The sequence below is a fragment of the Clarias gariepinus genome, chromosome 14 (genome assembly GCF_024256425.1).
Source record: "Clarias gariepinus isolate MV-2021 ecotype Netherlands chromosome 14, CGAR_prim_01v2, whole genome shotgun sequence".
Classification (NCBI taxonomy): Eukaryota; Metazoa; Chordata; class Actinopteri; order Siluriformes; family Clariidae; genus Clarias; species Clarias gariepinus.
Genome location: NC_071113.1, coordinates 8,286,580 through 8,297,426, shown reverse-complemented (window position 1 = coordinate 8,297,426; position 10,847 = coordinate 8,286,580). Strand labels below are relative to the sequence as shown.

The following is a 10,847-nucleotide window of genomic DNA, read 5'->3' as shown; positions in this document are numbered from 1 at the left end:
GTTTATGAAATGTCTGTCACACTAACAAATTCCTAAATGTATATAACACTCACTCAATAATCGATAAAAAAATAAAAATCCGAATTATAACCTATCTTAGAACATTTCTGAATGTTATATTTCTTTATTGTTTTATAGAGTTTAATATTGCCCTCCTGCAAACAAAATCTAAGGAAAATGCTTTAAATTTTGTCAAAAATATTTCTTAATGATTTAACTGAACCCTGTGTGTGCTGATGGTTTCTCAGCTCGACTGAGCGCCGGTATCCGCGTGTGCCACCTTTCCATAACACACTTAATCAACTTAATTAGCTTCTCCCTCGGGTCGCGTGACAACGCGCGCACTAGAAGCCAATCAGCTCGCGCGTTCCCGCAGCGCACTGACACGGACACAGTGCGGAACTGCGCGCGTTCGCTCATATGTTGGGCGGTTTTTTTGTCACGATTTAAGAAAGAACACTCATTTTTACCTCTTCGTTTCGTTTCGATTCGATTCATCCGGAAATAGAGGCTTTATCCTCCACATTTTATGTATTTTTTTGTTTTTGTTTGGAAGAATACTACGCGGCTCCTCGTTCGCCAAGGCGCTATCCACAGTCCTCGGAATGGATTAGTAGATGTAAGCTTTCGTACTCGCACAATAAACCGGACGATCAACTTTGTTTGACGCTGTCCGTCATTTTTATGGCCTCTGCTTCCAATGATGTCTATGAGTTTCGCGCCTGACGGCTTGGGTTCTGCGGACGCGTCCAAATCGGCGTTTTTAGAGCTCGGTCACGGGATCTCCGCCAGCCAGCAGCAGCAGCAGCACTTCTCGGGACTCGCGGCTAACGTTTACCCCGCGCACGGGCTGCACTCGGGCGGACACCCGCAACACGATAATCCCTTTCCGTCTGGCGCGTGCCATTACGGCGGGCCGCTGGGTTACGGTTACCCCGCGCCACTCAGCGCTCCTGCGCCCGCTCCTGCTTACTTACCTTACCACCAGCAGGGCAGCTACAGACCCCCACTGAGCCAGACGAGGAATGACGAGTCCGGTGAGTGCGAGCGCTCTGAACGGGGAATAAACACACTGTGTAGTTTCTTCAGTGCATCAACCTTTCAAGCATCAACTTTTAATCACGCTTCTGCTGAAATCCAAAACTAGGATCTTAATGTCGAGATGTGAGATGTTGTGCTCATGCCAAGAAGGTTTATATTACTAAAATAATAGCGCTCATGTAGTGTCTCTTTAACATTTCAAATAGTTGTTTTTTTTATCATAATTTTTATTATGTAAAAGATAGTTCGGTCGTTTGGTTCCTCTCAGTACCCAGATGCATTTATTTCTTTAAAAGCATTTATAGTGTTGTGTGTTTAAACTTATGAAGTAATATGAAACCTAGGCCTGTACGCATGATGTTTGGTCTCTTTTAGTACTGTATTGTGTTTTTTTTTACCGTATTCGTTTCAACGCTTGAATTTGTGTTAATACAAATACACATTTTTGTTCCTTCCGTTATCCAGACACAGCAACTCAATTTGTCTGATATTAATAACCCAACATATTTTAACTGACTGCCCATGGTGCCTTTAATTAATTTTATTGGGCTTACTTTCCCGCGATGAGGTTATGGGGTGATGATTATCACAGTTATCCGCTAATTATTACCGCACACTGGGGTTATTAATGGATTTTGCTGGTAAAAACATTTTATTTAGTTATTATTATTATTATTAGTAGTAGTAGTGGTAGTAGTGGTGGTTTTTTTCATATCCCTCATAAGTAAGTGTAAGCATTATCATCTGTTATTTGTTGTGTTTACTTCTCTGCTCTCTAAACTATAGTTTGCTTACTTATACAAAACTAAATGAAAAACAGGGTAAAGTGATTTGCTTTTAAAATTTTTTGCAGTTTTGTATAAGTTTTAACCTAGTGATACTACTGACGTCAGAAAGCCCTACTGAGTACTTGAATCCAACGTGTAGTAGTAGTAGTATTGAGGCTAGAGTAATAACACTGTAAATACTGTCCGTTAGAATAACTTATTCACTGTCGGTGTTAGAGAGCGTCATTATCTGCAAAACAAAATGCCATTAATCTTCCAGCCAGTTAACTGTGAAATAAAGGTAAAGGAAAAAGCCAATGGTGCCAAATGCTAATCAAACTGCGTCGTTAGTAAGCATATAGGCCATTCTTCCAGGTAATTTACTTAACGTATTAAGTTTATGTAAGGGTTTATTGAATCTTTGGTTAAAAGTGTGTGTGTGTGTGTGTGTGTGTGTGTGTGTGTGTGTGTGTGTGTGTGTGCGTGTGTGTCTGTGTGTGTGTGTCGAAAGGTCAGATTTGCATTGTTATATTGACAGGGGAAATTATATTCTAGGAATGTCGAATTTGCTGTTTCGTGCACTATATATTATTTTATATATTATTATTTTATATAAATAATGTTTATTTTTCATTTTTTTTAAACAAAGATCACGAGAAGCAGCCAGTGATTGAGAACGGAGAGATACGTGTGAGTGGTAAAGGGAAGAAGATGCGCAAACCCCGCACAATCTACTCGAGTCTGCAGCTCGCTGCGCTGCACCAGCGCTTCCAGCAGACTCAGTACCTTGCCCTGCCGGAGAGAGCAGACCTGGCAGCCAAACTGGGCCTCACACAAACACAGGTACGAGGACAAAACTCTAAAAAGTTTGATTTACCCAAACTGCAAATTTTTTTGTGTGCTCGATTAAATAAATAAATTAATTAATTAATTAAATTGAATTTAATTAAAATAAATTATTGTGAGGTCTGATTAAAGATCACAATTAGTCTTAGGGAACGTATGTAACAAATTAAGTTTTTTAATCACCTGTGAAGCAGTGACCTCAGCACTTTAGACATTAAGCCTATTGTTGCTTTTAATCTATGAATTGCCTTCCCGTGCTTCTGGATATTCCTGATTTCTAAAGTTTTCTTAACATTTATATTCAGTAACTAGATGGAAATCTATATGAATTAAGTGCATTAGACGTTCTAAGACTACGGAGTTGAATTGTGTGACTTGGAGTTTGGGAGATTATCCTGACGCTTGAAAACAATAGAGGTTAATGCAGGTCAGGTGCAACAAAACTGCAAGACAGGATTTGATGTGGTAAGGGGCTTAAAACTGTCACTAAATTTCCGACATTTGCCAGTTCTGTCTTTTCACATTGTGCTGCTTAGGTTTGGGTGTAAGCTTTATTCTTACGCTTCAGAGCAATGTAATAACTACTTGCGAATCAGAGAGAATGAGACAGTTGGCGATAACGTAAACTCCTGCATTCCAACAGCCGTGAAACAACAAAGATGAAGAAGGAGAAGAAGAATTGTTCGCAATATTAGGAACGACATATTCTATATAATACCAGTACTAATACTTTTGCTTTGTAAAACAATCAATCTCAAACATTTAGATTTTTTCATATTGCAAAAATTGGACTGCACTTGAACGGAATTGAGTGAAATTAAAAATAATTTAATTATTATGGAATAATGCAGTCTTTATTCCATATGGACTGAAATGTTAATTTAATTAAAAGCCTAAAGTGAACCACGGCATTGCTGCCAACTTTTAATAAATTATTTATATAATTGTGGTTACTAAATCTGACAAAACACTCTCTTTTAATTAATATCTGCCGTTTGCTCAAGACCTGGCAGTCCAAACCAAGCTCAAAGCAAACATGAAAACATGACAATACACCATGTTAGACACCAATCTTTCACTTCATCACCGGTAAGGATTTACTGCACTAATCTTTTTCTGTGGACTTCAAAATAAACTTCTAAAAACTAAAGTTAAACTGTGTTAATCATTTATATGATAATTTCTATAATACTTTGAGTCCATTTGAGGCATGAATCAGGGTTAAGGTTTTTGAACATACCCAAAAATATAAAACAAGATGAGGTAAGTGATTGTGGTCATAATGCAGAATATTTTTGTGGAAACCACAGGCCTATCTTGAAGTGAAGTATTCTCTCATTGGATATTGTTTTCTGCATTCTTCATTATGGACTAAATCTTTTGAGTGAGAGCTGCTGTTTCCTCAGTACTTATAAGTGATCCAAAGGACTTTACTTTTGATTGGTTAAGCCTCAGAGTGAAGAGCCCCTTATCCGTGGACTTATGAGGGGCACTATATGGCATTAACAAGTATTTCATGGCAAAGTATAATATAAAAAAAGGGCTGAGGTACATTTTATACCATATGGCCAAATGTTTGTGGACACCGAGTTCATATCCACAGAGTTCAGTAGGGTTGAGATCATGGTTCTTTGCACCCCAGATCTTCCAATCCAATCTTGGCAAAAAATTATTTCATGGAGGCATTGTCATGCTGAAGCAGGTTTGGGCCTCTTAGTCTCTGCGAAGGGAAACTGTAATGCCGCCGCATACAAAGATGCTCTATACAGTTGTGTGCTTCCAACTTTGTGGCAGTGGTTTGGACAAGGAGCTCATCATTTGGCTGAGGTGTCCACATACTTATAAAGGCTATAATGTCTATTTTCTTCCAATGGTTGATCTATATAGCATCATCCTTAATTTTTACTTAAATATCCTGAGCAGATAATATTTCCTGATATATTATAGATTATTATTGACTGATAAAAAATTACCTATTTAGCAAGTTCATGTTTGAATTAAATTCTACACATTTCCCTTATTTTTATTCTCCCTTACTTCATCAAAGGCACTGACACAATTTTCATCATGCTTTGCTGTGAGGAATGTGCAGTCTGGTTCACACCTGGTTTGCCATTTTGATTAAACCACACATCACTTTGTCTGCCACCTGTTTAAGAAGGCAAAAATTGTGATCAGGTATTTTGTAGGGCACCTGACTTCTAGCTTACCATGGCTGTCAGTCACTTTAGTTGATATTCTTCATATTTCACGTTAAATCCTTGTTCCAAAGCATACAGGCCTTTTGGGCATTTTTTTTTGTAAACATGATTGAAGGCACATAAAAAGTGCCACACACCACACATGTTTTGGATCTCTTACGTCCTTTTCACAAATATGACTTCGGTCTGGAAACAATCACCTCACTATAAAAGATGTTATGAAAACCAGTCTTTAGGAATAAAACACACATTTTTTTATACATGTGTATTAAGTCTTGAAGTGGCCAAACCAATAACGGTTTAAAAACCGTACCATAAATTTTGCCCATCTGAGATTATGGAAAATGTTGAGTGGGAGGTGATTGGTGGCTGCCCGTTCCAAGGTGTCAATTTTCAATTGAAGTCAAAGACAACAAATGCCTTGTTAGCACACACACACACACGCGGGCGCGCGCGCGCACACACACAAAATCATTAATGAATTATTTTAATTGATGGCTACATTTAAAACTTTCTAAAATGAACCATAAGTGTTTTCTGTTTAAAACGTACAAAAACATTTGTGGGGGAATACCCCTGTCCACACACACACACACACACACACACACACACGCACACACACGCACGCTATAAGGCAAATTCAGTATTTTATGGAAGGAAAATTTAAAATGATTATATAATCTGGTGCATAACGGGTTAAATGCATCTAAATTAAATACTGAACAGAATGTTAAAATCTCGTGGCTCTCAAGGCTCTATCTCCAGGGTGGCAGAACAATTTTCTCCTCCACATTAAATTCATACCAAAATTATTCCCTGGCTGTGAATCAGTGGAAAAACAGCCATGCCTGCATGTTTACTATGCCTTTCGGTTTCTGGGAATCATTTTGTTAACAATTGTAGACCAAGCGTTATTGTTAGACACGTGCGCGGCGGTTCTCATAAAAAAATCAAACTTGGTAAGAGTGTAATGTCACTGGGTCCATCTCCACTATGACTGGATACATCTGCCCAACAATTATTTATGATTTCACAGTCTTTAAACGTTCTCTTTTTTTTAAAAGCACTGGGTTTATGGCCAAAATTAAATAGAAATGTTACAATGACAGTTTCGTATAAGGCGGTAACCATTCTATAAAAAGCATTTTAGCATGAATATGCCATAGTTAATATTACAATGTTGAATGTGTTTTTTTGTCATTTCTAAATTTTATTTATAATTCTGTTCTTAAGGACTGAAACTCAAAATCTAGTTAGATTTTTTAGCTATTGATTTCAGCCTAAAAAATGCACAATTTTACAATAAGCTGCCAAAAAATGATGAGCATCGCCTAGAAAATAGACAGCACATTGAAACAAAACATATGCTAGTATGAGCATTCTTTATTCATTAGCAAGATTTTAAGTTCTTAAATACATGTATGTGGGTTCTTCTTTTTATCATAACCCTATCTAACAGCATTTGTATTTTTGTCTTGCATATTTTATGTAGATGAAATAGCAATAGTGATCTGACGAGGATACCTTTTCAATTTTATATTGTTATTGAAAATGACAGAAAGTCTGGAGGTGTTAATTGTTTTTGGATATTATGTACTCATAAACACTGTTTTCCTTGAACAAACTTGTGCAAAATCAATATTGTATTTTAGATTTACCTGTTGGTAACCTTAAAACCGCTTATAAAACACAAAAAAAGGTTAAGAAACTACACACTATACATGCTTGTGCAGTCCCAATCAATTCATAATGTTCCTAATCAAAAGGAAAAAAAAATGTCTGTTTAAAATACGTTAATTAACGAATTATTATTATATCTTGCTATATGATATTACGTATCCTAGATCTATGCCTTGATTTTTGATGGGTGGGCTAATTTCCCATAGTCGCTTTTTTATCTGAGCTGTAGTCATTTAATACCAATTCTAGTTTTTTAAAGAAATTATCAAATCTGAGAGTTTCATACAGATTATTATCACTTTAACGCTTTCTCCTTTGTTCTTTTAAAGGTTAAAATATGGTTTCAGAACAAGCGCTCTAAATATAAGAAGATCATGAAGCACGGCCCAACCGGACCTGAAGGAGAACTACAAGCCGCCCGTGCGCATGCGCAGTCGCCTTGCTCTCCCGTGCTGCCCGCTCTCTGGGACGCGGGCAAAAGCGCGCATACGCATCCTGGCGGCTACATGAACAGTTTCGGCCAGTGGTATCCATCATCCCAGGACACTTTACCCAGACCTCATATGATGTGACTCAACTGTCTGCTACCGACATTCTATCAAGATAATGATTTTACGACATGCGTTATATCGTATAAATGTATCGAGAAAAAGGTGTGTCGGTAATTTTCCCTTAAATTTCTGAGCGTTTGTTTTGCCTACATGTGAAAATTCTTTTATTAAAGTGTAAATACGGTCGTGTGTTTAAAGGGATTGTGACTTTATCCTTGAACAGGTTTCGTTGTCAATGCTTGTTGATTTTATTAGTCATCGGTGCTTTTCGGTTTTTATTCGGACTCCTTGAATATTTGTTTTGAATAAAAGACCCGATGAAAGGTTGCCAAACACTGTGTCGCCATGCCATGTAATTAAACCAAATTGTTGCTGAAAATAATTGTGGAAGTCCAGAAAAAAATAGAGAAAGAACGTCTAAACACAAAATAATTTAGAAAATCACCACGCACTTCAATTCTCTAATCACTTCCAGTTTTTTACTTATGACTTTGTTTAATGGTCACTCAAATATAAAATCATCTATCATTTATAAGCGTATCTGCTCATAACAAAACAATAATACTAAATAATTCAGGTTGAAATAGAAAAAAAGTGCCCATAATATTTTGGAATTTGTATTTGCATAAGCTTGATACATTATTCTCTAATCTGTTCATACATTAACATAAACATAGGCTGTTTAGATTTATTTTGCATATAATTACAAACAATGTGAATTTAGATTTTTTTTCTAAATATAACTTACATAAAAAATGAATTGTTAAGAAGACAATGACTTATAAGGCAAAACAATCTCCTCTTTAAAATATTTTAACATTGAAGCACAAAATATTTTATCTTAATGACCAAAATTATAGAAAATCTTATTTGTAAGCCTAAAGCAGAGACAGGTTGTAAAGATCATTATCATGATTTATATTCAGTTGATTCTAAGATCTCAGGTACTTTGGAGATCATCTTAATTATTTTTTTTTATCTGACTATTTAGAAGGTTTCGACACTATGCATGAAAGACTTAAAGTCCACCTTAATCCGTGACCCAAATGATTTAAAGTAATACAAATTGTTGAGCACTCTTTAAAGAACCATATAATGTGACTTAAGATATGATCACAGATGGACAGAGGACACAAATACATCTTTAAAATACCATCCATTTCCCATACACCCAGAAATACATTCAAGTAAACACATGACATGATGTTATGTTCCACACTTTTCTAATTATAGTGACTGCTCTTAATTTCAAATGTGATTTAAAAAAAGATTTTTAAATATTAATTTTTCACATGTAGTGCATGTTTTTATTTTCACTTATGATAATATCATAAATGGTAAAAAAAAAAAAATCACATCTGAAAAAAGTGTTTTTCACATTCATCCTGTGTGGAAAAATGAACACTGGAAAAGTAAATGCATTATGTGAAAGAAAATCCTATGTGAAAATAAAAGCACATGCACTGCAAATGACATTGATGTGAAAATAAATGAAACATTTAAGCATAATATATGAAGTGTTTAAAATGTATATTGTGATTTTTTTTTACATGTAAAATTATTTTGTTCTTTTCCTGTAAGGGAACTAAATTAGAACAATGGTCTATAAAACTATAATTTATTTATTTTAATTAAATGAATTGAACTGCAAGTTTCTTTTGCTCAATCACAGATGTGCTTTAATGAATGTCAGGACAGGCTGATACAAAACAGAAAAAATCTATTTAGGATGAAATAAGGATTAATTTTAGGTATAATGACTTGTGGTGACACACATTGAGTCAAACAAGTGTCTGGTGATTTATGGTGAGTAGATTGAGTGCCATTTCTTGATATGATCGCAATAAACACAAATTTTAGATTCAAGAAGGATTTTCTCTACAACACAGGTTTATTTCAACAAGACTAGACATACCATCATACTTTCCAATCTATAGTATATTATCAGAATTAAAAGCCCACTAAACCAAACCCACAGGATGTGAAGGTTCAAAATTTGAGTACGCTGGGAAGGTTGTGGTCAGGCAGAACTGTGGAAAACACAAAAACTGCACCTTAAAAGGTAATTTCCTTAAGAAAATTTAGACAAATGCTTGCTCAGCATCTGGCAAAATAACCTGGCACCACATTCAAAGCCCCTACCACTGTGAGAAAATGTCTTATAATAAATGGACTCCTTTAGACTAAAGAAAAAAAAGAATTTTGATGGGCTTTGTAGGAGAACCCAAAAACATAATACTGCCCTAAAGAGAGAAAAATCAGTATTAATAAATAAACAATAAAGCATTTAAAAATACATATTAGTTTGTTTGTTTGTTTATTAAAATAGTAGTGGTCAGAAGAAGAGCTGATAAAAGAATTCAAGATTTCTGTAAAACATGGAGTTGGCTCTGTCAAAGTAAAGGCATGCATTTTAACCAGTTATATAGTGAACCTGGTCTAAATTAAAAGATGATTTAGAAACATTTTAAAGATTGTATTGCTTAGAATAATTACATTCTATCTTTGGAAAAAAATAACTAGCGTTTTTTTTTTTTTAAATAACCATAAATCAAACATACTACCGTACTAACATTATGTGGGTGCAGGGTACAGTACGTCCTGTGTTTACAAATGATCAAGTTCCACTTATGCCTATTCTCAGGGGCTGCTGGAGAGACATGACCCAAAAGGAAGTTCATCTTTGTCAGTGAATTTTGGCCTTGAGTAAAAAAAATATTTTAAACTAAGGCTGTTATTAACAATGCACATTTCTGGTTATGCACTGCTTATGTTAGAACAACCTCTTATGTTCAGGTATAATCTTTTTGTATGGGTGCTTAATGCCAGCATCCAGCCTTGGATCAACATTTCCTAAAAATAATTGATCTTAACTGTTGCAGTCATTCACGCATTATCACGAATACAAAAGGATTGCTACATACAAGATATTGTTTGTTTGAATACTTAGGTCATTTCATAGCTTAACTTTATAAATACAAATTATTCTTTTAGACAGATCGTTGAAACATTTTGGATTTGTACCCTCCAGCTTAAAACATGCATTTATAATAACTAAACAAACCCAACAACATGTCAGACAACAAACATTACTCTAAAGAAAGGATTAATTTTGCCTAAAGGAAATTTATTTATTGTTGGATGACACTGGAACTGTGAAGTGCTTTTTAAATATCGCCAAAAGTAGAAAGAGAACTATAAAGGATGGATTTATCCCCCATTTTACTAAAACTTGTGAGTCGGAATTTAAAACCTCTGAGTAACAAAAAACTTTCTTTCAGCTTAGAATTTCTATACATGAAAATTTGGGAATGTTTCCTTAAACATGAGTTCAGCATTCTATGTCAAATGAACATGGTAACTCACTGCAACAACAGTAAATTAAGTAACTTTTTTTTTAGTAGTACTTTGAAATGAATTATAACATATAGACTAATATCTAACACTGAGTATATAGGTCTGTGATTTTAGAAAGTTAATTTATCAATCATTGCACTTGGCTTGCAAACAGAAGACAACTGGGGCGTCCATGTTTTTTTGCACTATGTAGCTCGGAGCACAGAGGTGGCAAATTACATAATTTTGAGATCTGACTTCCCATATCCGAGTTACATTACATACAGCTTTAGCACAGCTGGAGATGATATAAACCCACCTCCCCCTCTCACACCTGAAGGCTCTGTCTATTGTTAATGATACTGCTTCACATCGCATTGCGGGAGGGGTTGGCTTTCACAGCAGGAAGCTACCTTAGGCCTTAG

The 10,847-nt window shown here is 35.4% G+C and overlaps 1 protein-coding gene across 1 annotated transcript; it reads left to right on the top strand.

The window, feature by feature from the left end:
* The first annotated feature begins 394 nt into the window (after window positions 1-394).
* Window positions 395-7,761, top strand: dlx4b (distal-less homeobox 4b). The gene is made up of 3 exons (XM_053511869.1): window positions 395-1,037; window positions 2,458-2,651; window positions 6,865-7,761. Exons 1-3 carry the CDS (start codon window positions 701-703, stop codon window positions 7,105-7,107), a joined length of 774 nt encoding a protein of 257 aa, XP_053367844.1. The 5' UTR covers window positions 395-700; the 3' UTR covers window positions 7,108-7,761.
* Window positions 7,762-10,847: the final 3,086 nt, after the last annotated feature.

Bases quoted from the DNA above. Each gene is read 5' to 3' on its own strand.
- dlx4b (XM_053511869.1), top strand. From the start codon at position 701: ATGATGTCTATGAGTTTCGCGCCTGACGGCTTGGGTTCTGCGGACGCG. The intron at 1,038-2,457 runs GTGAGTGCGAGC...TTTTAAACAAAG, and splicing joins GACGAGGAATGACGAGTCCG to ATCACGAGAAGCAGCCAGTG. The intron at 2,652-6,864 runs GTACGAGGACAA...GTTCTTTTAAAG, and splicing joins TGGGCCTCACACAAACACAG to GTTAAAATATGGTTTCAGAA.